The sequence below is a fragment of the Saccharomyces eubayanus genome, chromosome XI (assembly GCF_001298625.1).
Source record: "Saccharomyces eubayanus strain FM1318 chromosome XI, whole genome shotgun sequence".
NCBI lineage: Eukaryota > Fungi > Ascomycota > Saccharomycetes > Saccharomycetales > Saccharomycetaceae > Saccharomyces > Saccharomyces eubayanus.
This window is the reverse complement of record NC_030970.1, coordinates 343,162-361,192: the sequence shown is the minus strand read 5'-3', so window position 1 is coordinate 361,192 and position 18,031 is coordinate 343,162. Positions and strand designations below refer to the sequence as shown.

The following is an 18,031-nucleotide window of genomic DNA, read 5'->3' as shown; positions in this document are numbered from 1 at the left end:
GCTTTTATTCCTCCTGCAAATTTGTCCTGTATCGTACCACTATATTTTTTCTTTCTCTCCAGTAGTGTATATGTATTTCGCCATAGATATATATTTGTGTATTATTTTTTCTCTTTTTATTTTTGTATTATAACAACCTTTACATTTTTAAGTCTTAATCAATCTCGTCTACACCAACCTTGCCATATTGTTTAACTGTAACGAAGTATGGATGCAAAAAAAAAATAATAATTGATTTCGCCCAGGATCGAACTGGGGACGTTCTGCGTGTTAAGCAGATGCCATAACCGACTAGACCACGAAACCTATTATTTTGTGTTTCTTTTAAGCTCTTTGCTAGTCTAGTCAGCTGGGGAATGGTCCCAGGTCTTTTTTTTTTTACAGTACATTATATTTTAGTAAATACCTATCTCAATTTATATTTCTTATTTTCCACACGATATCACCCGTAATCAAAGATATAGCGGATATATCCTCCATTGGCACAACCTGAACACAACAGTATATCATTTGCTCCAACACCGCCTCAGAGACTAAGTATTCTGTAATCTTGATACCTTCCAAGACCATATGCACCATTGACACCAGCGCGTTTTCGGTCACTGGCGGAAACTTTACACGCTTTTCTATACATCTTGTATCATCGTTGTGCACCGTCGGATCGACTCTTAGTTCTTTCAAAATAAAGGATTCCTCGCACATTTTCCGCCAAAGTTCGACAAACCTCTTAGAGACAAAATCTCCGGAATATTTAATCATCTGCTCGACACACATGCATGCTGGTTGAACAATTGAATAGTCCGCACATACGACACATTGGACGATGGAATCCCATGTACTGGCAACCTCCTTTATCAACAGATTATGTTGCGTGGCTAACAAGGGGAAAGTCAGCCTCATAACAGATAGAATTTGCACTCTTAATCGTTTTGATGGATGCGTTAGCAATCTTTCTCCATAGCTTAGAATTTGTAGTAGTATTTTATATGAGTCCCGCGGTATAGGCGAGACCCACTGATCCGCGTCATTACTCGGACTATCTCCTTCTGGCTCTTCTTCTTCTTCGTCATCACTGTCTGGCTCTCTCAGCTTGGAATCGAAGTATTCTTGGAAACTACTAGGCCCCGTGTTCTCTTCCAACAGTTTTGCATCATCCATTATATCATCTTTAGATCCTGTCTCTTTATCTAACATATTAAGCACTTGTTCAAAGCGAGTCATCCCCCAAGGTGCAAATGTACTTTGCGAAAGGTGTTGGTTTGCTATTTTCAAGATCATCTCATCATCACTGACATATTTTTTTTTCATCTCCAAAATGATTGTTTCAAATAACTGGAAAAATTGAAGACATAATTCACTATATCCATGATAGTAATCCAGAAGCTTGAATATTGTTTCAATTACATCTTTAAAGCTTTCGATAGTTTCATAGCCGGCCAATTGACAAATCACCATCAATATGCTACTTACCCTTTCAGTCATCCCAGAATTCAACCTCGAAGAAATAGATTCTACTAAGTAATCCACGTTTCTAAGGATCATAGTGGAAACGGATCCATCATACAAGGTATTCGCTATGGTCAATGCACACGACTGGCCCACATACCTGATGGCTTCAGAAGGTGATGCCAGGGCATCAGTAACGGTATATATATAATCAATTAATTCTGGTTGAAAATCACGCTTCATGACAGAACAGACTGTTTCGATGGACGATAAAATTGTGCATAGGGCGAATTCATCGCTCTTTTTAATACCGTTCCCCTCAATTTTCATACTAATATCTTGAGAAAGTTCATTACAATACTCCAGCACTGTTAAGCACGATTCTTCAACTACTGAGCCAGAATCATCTATACTTGAACCAAATTGCAGGTAATTTTCTTCCTCCCTTGGTTTTCGCCCCGCCCCTTTGAGGAAACTGGCACTTAACCATAATGCAACTATCTTTTGTGTCCTTGGCGAACCAACCTGTTCTGAAATCAACTCCATAATTACATTGTTTAGGTTATGGTTTTCTAATAGCAAGGATCCAATATGACATGCAAAATTTTGCAGGTTTACCGAAATTTCTTTTGACAACCTTGGCAAAGTAATTACAGTGTCTCTATTTTCTATTTTTTCGAAGTTTACCATTGTCGTTATTCGGTTACTTTGCTCTGTTATTCTATCTTTTTTATCGACTAAACTCAGGGGTTCAACGGATTCATTCATCGAGTCAAGTAAACGCTTAACTATTCCGTTGACCAATATGTCATCGTCATCATCTTTTTGTAAAATATTAACCGCATATGCCATGATCGACAACTTATCGGTGTTCTCGAATCGAATAGTATCACTCAACTTACCCAGATCTTCATTGAGAACTTCTTTCAAACTGCCTAAATGTGTAGATAATTTAAACATTGGATCTCGCTGTAAGTTTACTAAGGTGGATACAAATACAGGCTCACAATTATGCAGAGACTTTGCACATCTATCTAGCAGAGTGGAAACGAACAACGCTAATTTCTCATTGATTGAGTCATTATTGCGTTTGAGTAACTTAGGAATAAAGGCCTCTAAAGCAATTTTAATTTGGCTTGAAGTTGCCCTTAACCAACTTGTGTCTCTATGAGTGTTCCCATCAGATTCTTTATCTTTCTGTAAAACAATAATGGGTTTATTAAACGAAAAAGATTGATCTTGTTCGGACTTCATCCCGGTTTCCTTCAATTCTCGAATATCTGTCAACTCATTTATTTGAACTTGTAAACCAAAATCATCATAAACCAATACTAACAACTTGGCCAGGACTTCCAGCGTACGAACACTCACTTTGTAATGTATTTGACGACCAGGTCTCATTAGTATTTTGGAGAAGACAGAAACATTTCCTGGTAGTATAAATGAGAGCATTTCTCCATCTGTTATAATGTCTTGAAAGAGTATTTCTAAAGCTGATAAAACTTTCAATTGAAGCTCGTTATTTTGCGGTGTTTGCTCCAAAATCTTCAGGAGAATAGTAATAGAATGTCCTAAACTGGGAAGTGATTTAGGACTTGAATTTGAAAAAAATTCATTGTGATATTGTTGGAATCTTAATGAATCAAAAAATTGATATAGGACTAAACTACCAGCGTATCTAAACTCATCTGACCGAGAATTAAGTTTGAGGTTTTCTTTATCTGGGCTTATTAAAAATGAAATCAGGGGGAACAGTTGCTGTGCCAACTGTTGTGGAAGTTTTCCATTGGATGACCAACATATCCGTAATAGGTGCGATATGATCAATAGGACATATTCTGTTTGAGATTCCCCAAGAGTTGGCTGTTTCAATAAACTTGCTATAGGAACAAAAACATAATCTGCAAATTTAGGGGAGAGTGAATCGTCTTGGTAAGTTGAAAGCTTCAATTCAACTTTTTTCAAACATGCTAACAATTTTAATGAATTCGGATCAAATGATTCAGCAGGCAAAAAGGCGGTTTTGGACAGTTCAACGCATGCAACCCTTATGCCCTTAAATGCTTCCGTGTCTGAGTTCATTTTCCCGGAGCTCTTGAACATCTAACCATATGTACTTTCTTCCGATGTGCATGTTCATATTGTAAATGTGTTAAACAGTATGGCTAAAATAAGTGATAAAAACCCAAACATATAGTGAATGGTATACAAAGAATACCAAAATTACTATCTACCAAAGTTCAATACAATTCACACTAAGCAATCTTGTTCTTGTATCAATTATATAGAACAGACATTAATTACGAAAAAGAAAGTAAAAACTACAGAAGACAAACTTCACAGGCCATATTTAGCTTTTTCTAATTCTTCTAAAGAGGACAACAGCTCACCTTTACCAGCCAACAAAGTTTTTGTATCGCCCAAAACAGCATGTGCCTCCGGATGAGGGACCCAAATAACATGTGCACCAAACGCCTTGCCTGATTGAACACCAGGGATGCCATCTTCGAAGACCATACATTCATCGGGTTTAATGTCAGTATGATACTTTTCATTTAGTTCCTTCAAACCCAATTGCCAAACGTCTGGGAACGGCTTTCCCCTGCCTTTTGGAATTCTTGGATCATCGCCAGTTACAATGGCATCGAAAAGATCGAAACCATGGCTTAGATGACTTGTTTTACCGAGGAATTTCGATTTATTCGAAGAGGTACATAGAGCAATAGGAATACCCTTTGACTTTAAGTATTTCAACAAGTCAAATGCACCAGGCAGAAATTCGCAGGTGCCCCATTTAAGAGATTGCAAAGAGATATTCCTTTCTTCATACTCTTTTAAGGTTATTGGGAGGCCGTAATGCTCAATGACCTTCATTCCCGCTTCCGGCCCTGGAAGCCCTTGTAACTGAATCTTCACGTCCCAAGTCAAAGGACCTTTACCAAATTCCGCCAAGGTTTCATTTAACGTTTCAGTGTAGATATCTTCTGTGTTAATAAGAAGACCATCCATATCAAACAAACATGCTTTTACATTTACAGGATGTGTCATATTGGAGTGAGTAGTACCTTGTTTTTAATGTATTCTCATGTGAACGAACGACCCTAAGTAAGAACAGAAACCTTAAACAAGACGACATTTTGGGCAATAGTCAATGCAGAGCTACAGAAGTTCAGATCTTATAGAATCGAATTGGATTTGCAATATTTGATGTTCTCGAAAAAGGTGTCATATGGAGAAAGGGTAACAGCTTAAAGCCTAGACGTTTTTGTTTAGTCCTATAAAATATACATTAATAAGCCATTAAAGCAAAAATTCGATATCATGCTACTTCAATTAGTGCAGAATATTCATTCATTCAAAATTTCTGTAATTGTTGTGATAATCTTGAATTTGAAACTGTAGTATATAACCATTAGAAAGAAGGAATGCTATCTACAAGGGAGGCAACGGTGACCTACACACAGGACATTGTAACTTATAACTCATCCAATTTTCCAAACATGAAGTATGGAAAACGTGGTTACAGGGTGTCACCATATAAGTATGTTGGTCCACTATATGAGTTTCTGGGATTTCTTCAATATAGATTGGAACATCTGACATACATATCGCACAGTCAACAGTGTTTTGAACGGTCCCACCACCATGCTCTAAAATATACTGGTTCGAAAGTGGCTTGAAATACGAATATCCTTCGGGAATCGTGTGTTGAGGTAAGAACCAGCGCGATCCCAATATGTCTTGAGAATACAAAATACTGATTTGGAACAGTAGCCACAGCGATAGAAATACAACAAAACGAACATCTTTATGATGCCTAAAGACGTTTGAAGAATAAGTGAAAACATATATGACCGGTAAACTTCTAATTATTGTTGTACCTATCACAAAACTCCATAATAAAGGCATCTTATTTTGATTTCTATTTCCTCCGTTGGTAGCTCTTGTTCTCTCTCTTCTAGAAGGGATACCCTTAACAGCGTTACGGAAAATTTGGGGAATCCAGTAGGAGTTTAAGATGAAAATAAGGATATACTCAAATATCATTCTCAATTGACGGGGCCATGATGTTGAACTCAATATCAAAAAGGTGAAAATGATTAACGTAAAGAAAAATCTACCATATAGTGAGCCGCCGATGGAACCTTCATCAGGGATAAATGCAGGCCTTGGCCTATTCTCATCATATGTGCCGGTATTACCACGCAACAAATTAGCTATCCCGACGTTTTGTTCGTTAACTTGTGAAGCATAAATCGATATCAAGTAACGTATTTCGAATATGGATGCAAGGATAAAACATGAAAATGCACTTATCACCAAGGGCAAGTACAATTCAGGAACAACACTAGCAGCCACAAAATATAACGTAGCTAGGGAACCGTCGACTAAATTGATCATTGAGAAGCAATAAAACGAAATTTTATTGACCATGGAAGGCGTGTTTGTATGATGCATTTGAGTCAGCAATAAATATATTTGAGCTGCGAATAACGCAATACCAAACATTAAGTGCGTTCTAATCGACATGATTTTTAGTTCATATCGTTTACCCTTTACATCATGAATTGCCAATCTAAGGCCACAATCAGGAGAATATAATATCCCAGAAACGACATTTATAGGAGGTAGACTAGAAAGGTTCACAGGACGCCCCAATGGCCAGTTCAATTCATCATCTATCAATTTAATTTGGTCCTTGGTATATTGATTCCAAGGTTCTAATTGAAGAAAAGTCATGTATTCACATTTAAGATTAGCACTATTGTATGCATCCTGTACATCATTCATGGTCATAACATTCGTGTAATCCGTGAAATTCCAGAATTCATCGACAAGCTGTTTGACATCATTAAACATCTCTTCATCATATTCATCCTGTAAAGACATGTAGTGGGGAAGTGCAAATAATGAATGGAATTTAGAACTTTGGGAGATGGATAAAATTCTACCACGTTGGATATCGTAGACCGCCTTTGATGAAATGGAGTGCTTTTCCTTTTCGGTTTTATCTGAAAAATCGATTTGTAGATTCAATAATTTCCAACGATCATTTTCCTTATTTATGAAATTTCTCCTGAAGTAATTGTTGCTATTCTGAAGGTTGTTCATATGAGTGATTTGAATAGCAATCTCACCATGTTGAAAAGTCACGTTATGAAGCTCGCCGTAAGAGGGCCAATCTGACCAGTATGTTTCTCCCTCAGGAGGAATATCTTCCGAGAAATCGTTTGCAGGTTCATAAAATCTGGGTATAGGCATTCTTATCCTTTCGTACTTGCTATTTGACACAACGTTGATCTTTCCCAACAGCGTGCTTGTAATATTAGGGGGGAAAATATTTGAGGTGTCACCATTCGAAGTATTCCAGACTTGAGAGTTTATAGTATCTATGACTTCATTAGGCATTACCATGTAGTTCTGGTTGGGTAACCATCGGTCATATTCCTTCCCTGGTAGTGGATAAGTAGCATTCTGCAAAGGGTTGTTCAACGTATCTTGATAGCTTAATTTGAAACCAGTGATATTTCGGAAATTATCCGTATGTGTCATATTGAGGAACACATTATGTTCTGTTTGGAACTGTTGCTTCAATCTTTGTAGCTGGTTAAACTCGTACTGTGAGGACACTCCGTCACCACCGGGTGTGGAGAAGAATAGGAAAAGGATCACTATTATGAACACTAAGGTGTTGCCATCAATTTCCATATTGTGCTTTTGCTCCCTTGGCTGTGCTCAAAGGAAAATGGCTCTTCCTCTTTTTGTTCAAATTAGTCTAATAACGAAAAAGGAGTAATTCAGGATACCGAAATACGTCGTTTGCAGACCTATTGATGTGAGAACCGGTGGTGATCCAACTTATTACCTTCAACGTAAGTCTATCAATACTATTTCCCTAAAGTTCGCGAAGGCCTTACCCTGCCCGAAGGGTTAAATTAAGGCAGCTCCTTGTAACGAGGATGCAATGAATATTGAACAAGGCTCTATAGGTTCGATCGTTTTAGTATTTTTAATTTCTTCCTTCAGTATAACACTGACTATATAAAGATGAATATACTAGAGATATAAAACCGATTAGGTGTGGGGGTGGAAACAACGTGTAGTAAAATAAATATATGAATGAAGAAGAAAAGAAAACGAGCCTGCAGGCCAGTCCTCGTCTTCAATGCTCCAAGATTTGCAAATTACCAGTAACAACGACGTTTTCTAATATGGAACCGTTTGGAATATCTATTTTGTGACCGTCTGAGCAAACAATAATGACAGTGCCCCTCAAGGTGACGCCCTTACCTAAGAAGACGTTACCGGTAATGGTCAAGTGGTCTAGTTCAACAATCTTCGGGATGTGAGGGATTCTTGCGTTAAAGCCAGATACTTTTTTGAAATGAGAGCCCAACTTGATTAATGGGTTTGGACCGAAACGGGATGGATCTAGTTTCAAAGAACCATGTTCCAAACGGAACAGATCTGACTTGACTAACAACAAATCGGAACAGGTCTTGACGGGTAAGAATCTTGATCTTGGAACGACAACACCGTGAGCACCTTCGAAATGTCTGATAGCGGCACCACAAGCGGTTTCCAGTTGTAAGACATTAATTTCGTGACCGTCTCTGGTTATGGTTTTTTGGTTTGGAATAATTTCCATTTCCAAATTACTTGACTCGATCAACTTTTTGACGGCTTTCAAGTTAATCCACAGGTTATTCGTGTTGAAATTCGTGAATTTTCTTATGTTTTTAAATTCGTCAATGTGCTCCTTTGGGACTTGGGCGACTTCCAATAAACGGACTTGTCCGTCATAGGAGATCAAAGTACCACCTTTGACATCTGCCCTGGTCTTATCGGTTAATTCCATTATATACTCGGCGCCGGTCTCGATCATGTGGTTTAAGATCTTTAAGTCGACAGTGGCACCCAAGTTGTCACCATTAGAAACGAAAAGCACTTCTCTGCCTTGAGCAATCAAAGCGTCCAGTTCACCAGAGGCATGCAGGGACTCGAACAAATCACCGTGGCCCGGTGGGTACCAGGCGTCGAGAGGAGAGTCGTATTCGGTGGGGACTGGCAACAAGGAATCCTTGTAGACTCTTGGGAACCTGGATTGGTTGAAAGATCTGATTCTGATCCTGTTGGCGGAGTACTTCTTGATCAAATGTTCGGTGTCCTTGTCAGTGTTGAAAGAGTTCATCAACAACAATGGAACGTCACTGTCGTATTGCCTGTTCAAATATTCGATTTGACGAACGGACAGGTCCAAAAATGTGTTTCCCTCTCTCACTTCAATAACAGATTTGGGTCCGACACAACCCATGGAGGTACCCAGCCCACCGTTCAGTTTTAATACGGCCAGTTTGGCCAGGTTAGAGACGTTTTCCGGCTGCTGAGAAATGATTTCGTACTTGACCACCTGTTCTGGGTTGGGTGAATTGATCTTGTCCCACTCCAAAGTGGTTCTGGAGGACTTTTCCACCAGATATCTCCTGAAAAGAGTAAAAAACGAATCCAGTTGGCTCTCAAATCTGGTGCGGTCAGCGTCCTGGACCTTGCTGGAGTCCGCCAACTTGTTTAACGCGTTTCTCATTTGCGAGGCGGCCACACTGTTTGTGTTGCTCTCGAATGCATAGGTGGAATGTGTCTTGGTATGCTTCTTAGTAGACATTGTGATATGCTTGGTGGGTTTGCGCGGAAGTTAGTTTGTAAAATCGGAGGAGAACAGAGCCTTTTAACGGTGTTGATGAGTGGAAGAGCAGAAATTGTACTTAMAATCAGAAATCAAATACATTCTCTTACTAGGCACCTCTGGAAACACTCAGTTGTTTATTTAGGTTTATATACTTTATTCAGACTAGAAAAGGAAAAAAACAAAAACGGGCCGAGCCCAGAAGGAACCGCGTCAGGTTGCTCGAGAAGGGGCGGGGGAGAAGGAGGGGGGTGAATCTTTCAGCTCACAGGCCCCTGTAAAGTGGCCTGTGTGGTAATGAAGTGGCACCGGGATCTTTGCTGAGTGCCGGAACCTCATCAGCAGCAACCGGCAGTAGCAACGTGGGTAATAAGGACATGCCCCTGAAAAAGGCATGGAAAAGTAGGAACAGGCGAAACCCCTTTGCTGCGCAAGCGGAAGGAGCCCATTGTCTGCGCGCACCCCTGAACTCGGTGCCTCTCGAAGGTAGTGTGTGAAATGGTGGTGACGGTATTGTTACAGGTTTACAACAGCTAGTATGTATGTGGGTAGTTACGTAGTGTATGTGATATATTTAAGTTAGCCTTTCGTGGCACTTTTCCACGCTGGTTTCTGGTCGAAATGGAAAGAAAAACCTTGGTGCACAGGGGAAGGGTGTGCAGCTATCTGTCAGTACCAGCCCAGCTCGGAATCGTCTAGAAGTTTCCAGCCGATACTGACGAAGTTCTCGAGGGCCACGTTCTCGAGCCTGGACTCCGCCGGCGCAGCAGCAGCTGGGGTCTGTGTACTCGAGGCCTGGCCTTCGCCGAACAATGCCTTCATCACGGGCGTCTCGCGGATGCTTTGGCCCGATCTGGCCCACAGGACGTCTGTTCTGGACGAGGGGGAGAGCACCCCCGTGTGTGACGCCACGGGCTTGTTCAGCTCGTGCTCGAAAATCTTGAACGGCTTGATCATCGTCAACACGCTGGTGATCTGCACCACCTCGTTCATGGAGTTGGACAGCTTCATTACTAGGTCTTGAGACTTCTTGGTATCCTGGCTGTTCTGTGTGGTGGTGGCGGTCATCATTATGCTAATCAGCGACGTTGGCATCTGCTTAACCAGCTCAGTGATGTTGTAGATCTCGTGCAGTATGGCAATTGCAAAAGGCGAGATAACTCCCCGGCACAGATCGGAGAGGATGGTCTCGCTGTCTTGCTTCAGGCCCAGTAGCTTTTTGTAAAAATCTGGGTTTCCCTCGGATGGCGTCGTAGCGCCAGTGTTTCCGGCTCCTGTCGGCGATGTCTCTTGCACGGTGGGGTCCGTCGTGGGCGGGTTGGGTGGTCTATAATTGAAGTCGATGCTGTTTGTGGGGTTCAGCCTTAAAATCAGTGTTAGTATTTGCAGGATTATCGATATCAATGAACATAAGGAGTCTGCCAGTTTCGAACTCAGTTCCAATGTTAGTTCCGAGTAAACGCCTGTTTCGGCATCATGCAACGACAATAAGCAATTGATGAAGTTGTGCTTCCCAATCAACAGCTTACAAAACAATTGCGCCACCGATACGGGTTGATTTCCCACAAACTCGGATAGAAGGAAGGACAATTTGGCGATGTCGAAACCGGGCTTGCTAACCACATTCATTGATATTCTGTTTCTGGCCAATTCACTTAATAATTCACCCAGTTTCAAACTTTGCAAGACGCATTTCAATCTCAATTGGCTTTGCTCCAGGCACCATTTGGAACCTAATTCATTGGAGAAAAATCTTTCCGTGGAGCCCTGGATGGAGATGTTTAACAGTTTGGGTCCACCAAATGCGCAACTTTGCAAAGAATCAAAAACTGAAAGTAAAATGTACAGTCTTTTGAATAGCACAGAGTAGTGATTCATGTCTTCGTCCATGGAATTTGGCGAGTTGGATGGATTTATATGTCCAGCACTTCCGGATCCAATTTCAAATTCTGAGGGGTTCGTGCTTCCATTCTCCGTGATAGCCTCGCCACCAACGGCTGCCCTCGTCTCATCGATATCTGTCCCGGGGAACAATATCAATTTATATAGTTTGAATTCGTTGAAAATTGTCACGGACATTCCCAGCACAAATGAGTTATCGTAACCAACAAACGCCAAGATGTAATTCAAAAGAATGAAAGTAGATAAGTAGATAACTTTGATCTTGGGCGAGATTTGTTCGTTGTTTTCTCTGAATTTGGGATGGATATCCACGATTTTTTGGAAACACTCGTTCAAAGCCGCAATGAAAACACTCTGTACTTCTAAAGTCTCCTGTACTTCATTATTTGAGTCGTTTCTTGTTTTCTCAGCATCATCTCTTACCACAGCTGTGGTAAAGCCAGGCTTATTATTATCGTTTCCAGGCGATAGAGGCATACCCACTATATTATCAAAAAATCTCCCGCCCTGTTTTTGTTTCAAAGCCACACGAACCAATAGTTCTAACGAGTTTCTAAACCACAAAATAACGTAAGAGTTTACTTCGTGGATATTAGAAATTGGCTGAGTGTTCACCAACAACAAATCATTCGTCAGAGTTGTTTTATTCAAAGGTATTATTGGAAATCCTACGTGTATGAATTCATAATAAGCATCAATCAGATCAACATCGGAAATTTGTCCATATACGATAGTAGAAGAAGAAGATATTGGGTGTGATGAGCCCCTCGATGATATGGAAATAGACGAGTCCCTCTTTGGCTTTGGTTTCTTAGACACATAACTTTTTCTACGTTTCTTTGTACCTCTGTGGGACGTAGACCCAGGGCTCGTCGCCTCTAGAGCTACTGGCGTTGTGGTCGTAGATTCTTGAGAATTTTGAGATATGTCTTTAGAAGAACCACTGTTATTATTACTGTTGCTACTAGCATTGTTATTCATATTACGATCGTTGTTTTCATTCCCGTTCAGCCTAACCGCGGACAACGTTACTGATACCGGGGCTGATTGTCGTCTTCTATTAGCATCTGACTCGGACGGAAATTGTTGCCCTTGTTGCTCCTGAGGTCTTTGTGCTTGCTGTACGTTACTCGTTGGGTTTGTAGATGCGCTGGCAAACATAGCAGGCGCACTGGGGGACATTGCCTCGCTAGCCACTGATCCTTGCCTAGAATGGAATCCATTCGCAGCGAATTGGCCGAAGGATGATATCGATGGATTGTATGGCTGCTGTTGAGAAAATTGAGAATATGAATACAAATTCTGCCCTTGCTGCAATTTTTGTTGTTGTTGTTGTTGTTGTTGCTGCGGCGGCTGTGGTTGTGGTTGTGGTTGTAGTTGCAGTTGCAGTTGCGGTTGCGATTGTGATTGTGGTTGTGGTTGTGGTTGTGGTTGTGATTGTGATTGTGGATGTAGTTGCGATTGTGATTGTGATTGTGATTGTGATTGCGACTGTGACGGCTGTTGAGGGGGCGGTAGTTGAGGCTGGCCACCCAATAAAAGCGAGTTTGAAGTATTTCGTAACAAAGAAGGTATAGAGCTTGATCTTCTTGTTTGTTCCTCATTGTGATCATCAGTAGGAGCTAATAAACCAGACGTTCTTATAAAGGACCAGTAACCACCGCTACCAGAGGCACTGCCTGAGCCTGTGATACTTCCGTGCGCATTGCCAGAATCATGAGTCGTTTTTGTTATGGGGGACTGTTGTACAGTATTATAAGACAACTGCTCGTTCGGGTTCAAAGTTCTCACCGATATATCACTCTGCAAAGAGTCAATAGAACCCTTTCTCTGATGTTGAAATTCGTGGTAAGGCACTTTCCAAAACTGCTGCTGACCAATATTGCCAGCAGGCATAGTAGGTTGGATTGCAGTGTTTGGGAAACTGGGAGGCACGCCGTTAGCTTGGGGAATATATTGTGTCAGAGGAGGTAAAAGAACTGAATTTGATCTCGAAGGGGTACTCGGGACGGTATTGCTATTGGGACCGTTATTATTGTTCGTGCTGTTATTACTTTCCACTGTATTATATGATTTAGCGTTATTATACTCTTGTATTTCGTTAGGTCTTGAATGACTAGAACTCCTCGTATAACCTTTTGAGGGCCCTCTTTTTAAAGGAACCCTTTCAAAACTGCAACGGTCTCCATTTCTTTGACAGTTTGAGCAGAGTCCCCTTTCATCCTTGTAGTCACATTTGATTTTCTTTTTACGACATTGATCGCAAGCGCGAGAAGCCTTTGTTCTTTTCTTTATAGCATGACTGGCAGCAGCTGCAGAGTCCATATCCTCGGGACTATTTGACATACCACCGTTTTTGGCGGAATCACTGGAGTTCGTCGAAACAGTATTCAGCTCACTCATAGTTGAAAGTTTACTGGAGCTTGAGAGAGGAATACCGCTTTTTTTTTAGAAAAGTGGGAGTCGGAGAAGGGTACTATTGTTGCACCAATGAAAAGTGCGAGAACAAAGCAATATTGTATTTAATAAGGGACGGACGATTTTGAACGAAGTCTATCGTGAGTGGGTAGAATATTTTTTGGATGGACAATACTCAAGCCTCAAAACTCCAAGGACAATTTGCAACTAGCACGTTATCTATTTTGAGTTGCCTTTACTTTCGTATTATTGTTAGTATTGCTACTGCTTTTTTTCCTGTTTTTCCTTAAGGTCCCCATAATCGTTCTGTTTGGCTACATGAAAAAAAGGAAAAAATAAAGAAAGATGGACAACGCAACCGAAGCTTTTGGACGAACTCGCCGTTTACTACTTTATTAAGAGGTTGTCAGCTTAATAATGCCGCATGCCTACGCTATATATACTATTAAACGTGCCGCCTTGGTTCTTTTTTCATAGCCACCCATCCAAAAAATTGATAGAAGGTGCCTTGCGTGTGAACTGCACGGTCTATTAATAATCTTGGGAGAACTGCACAACCTGCATTGGATGACGCATGAAACAACAGCACTGACGAATTTCCTTGAGGCCAGTCTTTTAAAACGAATACCGCGTATTTGACGTCCCCTAGACGGGTCATCTGTTAACCCCGAGGGGTAAAATCAAGAAACTACAAATGCCATGGCATTATGCATTCTATTGCTCAGAGCGTTTGACAAAAAAATCTTCTCCCTTTCATTAAAAATGAATCGAAGAGCTGGGTTTATAGCATTGTCACTAAGGACGTGGTCTCATCATAAACAAATAGAATATACATAAAGAAATGATATATAGGAAAGACCAAAAAAGCCAAAGAAAGGTCGCTAACGGCAGGCATAGTATGACGTGCGACCGTATTTCCTTTGGCTTCCGTGTCCACCCTTGAACACGATAGGTTACTCCTTTCTGCTTCCCGTAAGTGGCTGGGTCGCCTGTTTAGAAACTGTTCTTTTAATTTTTTAGCCTTGAGCTGTCCACATAAAAAAGTTTCCACTTTTCGTTTCGCTTTTATATGGTCCATCTTTTGCCGAAAAAAAAAAGGCAAGCGGCTGAAAAAAAAAATGTGGCAAAGAAAAAGTTAGGTCTAGAGTATAGCTTGAGTTATTACGGTTATGAACAGGTGAAACAGATGAACGGAGAAAATGAAGTTGTTCATGATGGTCTCTACATTTGCGTTTGATAAAAATATATACGGTACGTACTTTGCTTTCCTGTAAAATATTTCTTTTACCCTTTTTAAAGGGTATAATTCTTTTGTTTGATGATTGCAATTCTATCCTCTGGTCAAACTTGCGCGAGAGCCTTATTTTCTTGGAGAAGTAGGCGATGTTTTATGGCCTAGACCATGGTTATTTACATTATCACGTCCTTCTTCATCATCAGTGAAATTCAAATTCAGGTCATCTTCGTCCATACCATGCTCACCAGTGATGATGCTGGCATCATCTTGGTCGTCGAACGATTGTAAATCGCCCAAGTCAAAGTCCGCAACGTTTTCTGGGTCTGTAGGTAGTTGTTGGGATGCGGCTAGCATGTATGAGGTGTCTGTTGGTCTCCACAAGAAGGCAATGGTAACAAAAACAATGAAATATACTAACGTAGGCCAGAAATCAGTAATGAAGAATCTTGATCTCCAGTTCTTTTCAATCATATCAATGGTGTTCATGCCAATGTAAATAAATGATGAAACTATACTGCCGGCTAAAACACTTAAGAAGGAAGCGTAAATGATGAAGAGTAACCTCTTGTACATGTTCAATTTCACAATCTGTCTTTGTTCTTTCAAATAAATTAAAGTTTTTGTCATGGAGCTGATAATCATGTAGTAAAATACAGCCAAAGCAAGCGCCATTGGAATCAAAGTAATTAAGATCAATGCAGATGGTGCTTGCATATTGCTCAAATAACTTTGAATCAAAAATCCGATACAAATTGCATAGGTCACTGCAGCATACACTTGACAACGCCTCATTAAAGTCTTGTTTAATTTAGGGTAAACAATACCGTAACCCAGAGCAATGATCAGTAGAAGAAAAAATGAAAATGTGACTTTACCAGCTGTCAATATTGATAGGAACACCATATAAACTTTAATTCCGGCAGTATTACCCTTTTCGTTTTTCAAATCATAATATGCCCAGACGAAAATGGTTTCTGCAGTTAAAAACACGAAAAAGGCCAACAAATACTTTTGCAATGGTAGCAATTCATGCTTGTGTTTCCAGAAGGCAAATGAATATAACGCCATAGCTACAACATATGCGACAGCCAAAAGACCATATAGCGGTAGTTTATTGATCTCAGTACCTGCAAGGTGACCATAAGCGTTTCTGAAGTTTACCACAGCATTAAATTTGGTACTTTTCGATGATCTGAATGCAGTAACACAGTAAAATCCAGTTTTCGTCACCGGGTATTTAGTATCGTGCAAACCTACGTCGTTTTTAGAAAACGTCATGATGGGATTAGCGAGAGATTTATTCGTGGAAGTATATGGATCGTAAACAACTTCTTGGACAATAAACTCATCACGATGCTCTTCTTCACAGATTCCGATGTCAATAGCATAATCATCACAGATATAGTACTGTTCTCCATCAGGCAATTCTACACCCAAGTGCTCGAAATCTTGAAAATCGTAAATCGCAACGACAATACCAGCATCAGATTCGTCAATTGGCTCGCTAATTTTCTTGACGTTGAACGATATAAATGGATCTACTTTACCCTTCCAATCCTCTTTGGAATACATACCTGCACACACTTGGTAATCATTTTGGTTTATCTTCTCCTTATTAGCTGCTACGAACGCTAGTAGCCAACATAGAAGGGAAGCAAGCAGTTGAAAAGGTCGGCAATGTTGACGTACTCTCATTGTGCTTGTATAATTTTTGATTTCTTTGATTTACTGCTGATAAGCTTTTATACCTGGGTTTTGTTAAAGGGTCGCTGAGAAGTTTTTACTTTCAATTGTGTGATCCGCAAGAACTTGAATGAAGAGCTTGATGTCACTAGCAGAATTTTATTTGAATAAGGTTAAGCTTATTTTTCAACTCTCCCTATTTCTCTCCTATTTCTATGCCTTGCTATATGTTTTTCTTCAATTCTTTTTTTTACTCACTATTTAATAAGACAACGCTTAAGTGTGACGTGCACGGGTGCAGTGCCGAAACTGGGCAATACAAGAAACACGAACATATTATATCACGCTTAATAGGTAAGGGGCGTGCTCAGGGCCTCGGCAGAGGGTCCATTCTGTATTCGGTACGAGTGCTGTTACTATATACGGTTGACCATGATGCGACAGGAGAATACTGGCATTATGTACGACAATCTAAATGCGCTTTCTAAACTCAATAACAAGATTGCGGCTTCTTGCGTCTAATTTGCTCTACAACAAGATACAGAGCTACGGTAATTGAAAGTGCCAAGGTCGGCATTCCTATGGACAAGAGGAAATCACCTAGTGGCACATTGTAGCCCTCCCGAACTATCTTACGTATGAAGTGACTTGTCGTGTAAGCTTCTCCGATGTTCGGTAATGTGTCTACCATATTGATTATTAATCATTCCATGGAACAATATATAACTCATGATTTCCAAAAAATACGGTAGTGTTTCATTACATAGTTTGGGCAAAAGAAAACACTGAAAAGTACTGAAACATGTTCAAGTCAATAGCTAGGTTGCGGAGGCCGCGGTTCACCTTTTTGAATTCTCAACGGTTTATTCACATCAAGACTTTAACTACTCCAAATGAAAATGCCTTGAAATTTCTCTCCACGGATGGTGAGCTGTTGCAAACTCGTGGTTCCAAGAGCATCGTCATCAAAAACACTGATGAAAATCTCATCAACCATTCCAAGCTAGCACAACAGATCTTTGTCCAATGCCCCGGAGTGGAGTCGTTGATGATAGGTGATGATTTTCTCACTATTAATAAAGATAGAATGGTCCACTGGAACGTCATTGAGCCCGAAATCATCGAGTTATTGACCAAGCAGCTTGCTTCTGGCAACGATGTGATATCTGAGGAATTCCATGCTGTTCAAGAAGAAGAAGGAGAAGGTGGCTACAAGATCAATATGCCTAAGTTTGAACTTACTGCGGAAGATGAAGAAGTCAGCGAGTTGATCGAAGAGCTAATAGACACAAGAATAAGACCGGCAATATTAGAAGATGGTGGTGACATTGACTACCGTGGTTGGGATCCAAAGACGGGAACCGTGTATTTGAGATTACAGGGTGCATGTACTACTTGCTCGTCTAGTGAAGTGACTTTGAAATATGGTATTGAATCCATGCTGAAGCATTATGTGGACGAGGTAAAAGAAGTAATTCAAATAATGGATCCCGAACAAGAAATTGCGTTAAAGGAATTTGACAAGCTCGAGAAGAAATTGGAATCGAGTAAAAATAGCCGTGGTGCTTAAACGTTTCCAACAACAATATGCACAGTTACTGCTGTCATTCTCCTGTATGTCAAAGGCTTGTCCCTTATCTAAAGCATTATTGACCGTACCG

General features: G+C 40.5%; 7 protein-coding genes and 1 non-coding gene across 8 annotated transcripts; 1 reads left to right on the top strand and 7 right to left on the bottom strand.

The window, feature by feature from the left end:
* Positions 1-232: 232 nt before the first annotated feature.
* DI49_3339 lies at positions 233-306 on the bottom strand. The gene has a single exon. It is a non-coding gene; the product is annotated as a tRNA-Val (tRNA).
* Positions 307-411: 105 nt separating this feature from the next.
* TTI1 (Tti1p) lies at positions 412-3,549 on the bottom strand (the record flags this gene model as incomplete). The annotated part of the gene is made up of 1 exon (XM_018366411.1): positions 412-3,549. One exon carries the CDS (start codon positions 3,547-3,549, stop codon positions 412-414), a length of 3,138 nt encoding a protein of 1,045 aa, XP_018221003.1.
* A 234-nt stretch (positions 3,550-3,783) lies between these two features.
* DI49_3337 (haloacid dehalogenase superfamily protein) lies at positions 3,784-4,320 on the bottom strand (the record flags this gene model as incomplete). The annotated part of the gene is made up of 1 exon (XM_018366410.1): positions 3,784-4,320. The coding sequence occupies one exon, from the start codon at positions 4,318-4,320 to the stop codon at positions 3,784-3,786; it is 537 nt and encodes a 178-aa protein (XP_018221002.1).
* A 558-nt stretch (positions 4,321-4,878) lies between these two features.
* On the bottom strand, positions 4,879-7,155 carry TUL1 (ubiquitin-protein ligase TUL1; the record flags this gene model as incomplete). The annotated part of the gene is made up of 1 exon (XM_018366409.1): positions 4,879-7,155. One exon carries the CDS (start codon positions 7,153-7,155, stop codon positions 4,879-4,881), a length of 2,277 nt encoding a protein of 758 aa, XP_018221001.1.
* Positions 7,156-7,609: 454 nt separating this feature from the next.
* On the bottom strand, positions 7,610-9,109 carry UGP1 (UTP glucose-1-phosphate uridylyltransferase; the record flags this gene model as incomplete). Its single annotated transcript, XM_018366408.1, has 1 exon — positions 7,610-9,109. One exon carries the CDS (start codon positions 9,107-9,109, stop codon positions 7,610-7,612), a length of 1,500 nt encoding a protein of 499 aa, XP_018221000.1.
* Positions 9,110-9,799: 690 nt separating this feature from the next.
* Positions 9,800-13,435, bottom strand: RGT1 (Rgt1p; the record flags this gene model as incomplete). Its single annotated transcript, XM_018366407.1, has 1 exon — positions 9,800-13,435. The coding sequence occupies one exon, from the start codon at positions 13,433-13,435 to the stop codon at positions 9,800-9,802; it is 3,636 nt and encodes a 1,211-aa protein (XP_018220999.1).
* Positions 13,436-14,810: 1,375 nt separating this feature from the next.
* PTM1 (Ptm1p) lies at positions 14,811-16,382 on the bottom strand (the record flags this gene model as incomplete). The annotated part of the gene is made up of 1 exon (XM_018366406.1): positions 14,811-16,382. The coding sequence occupies one exon, from the start codon at positions 16,380-16,382 to the stop codon at positions 14,811-14,813; it is 1,572 nt and encodes a 523-aa protein (XP_018220998.1).
* A 790-nt stretch (positions 16,383-17,172) lies between these two features.
* On the top strand, positions 17,173-17,940 carry NFU1 (Nfu1p; the record flags this gene model as incomplete). Its single annotated transcript, XM_018366405.1, has 1 exon — positions 17,173-17,940. The coding sequence occupies one exon, from the start codon at positions 17,173-17,175 to the stop codon at positions 17,938-17,940; it is 768 nt and encodes a 255-aa protein (XP_018220997.1).
* Positions 17,941-18,031: the final 91 nt, after the last annotated feature.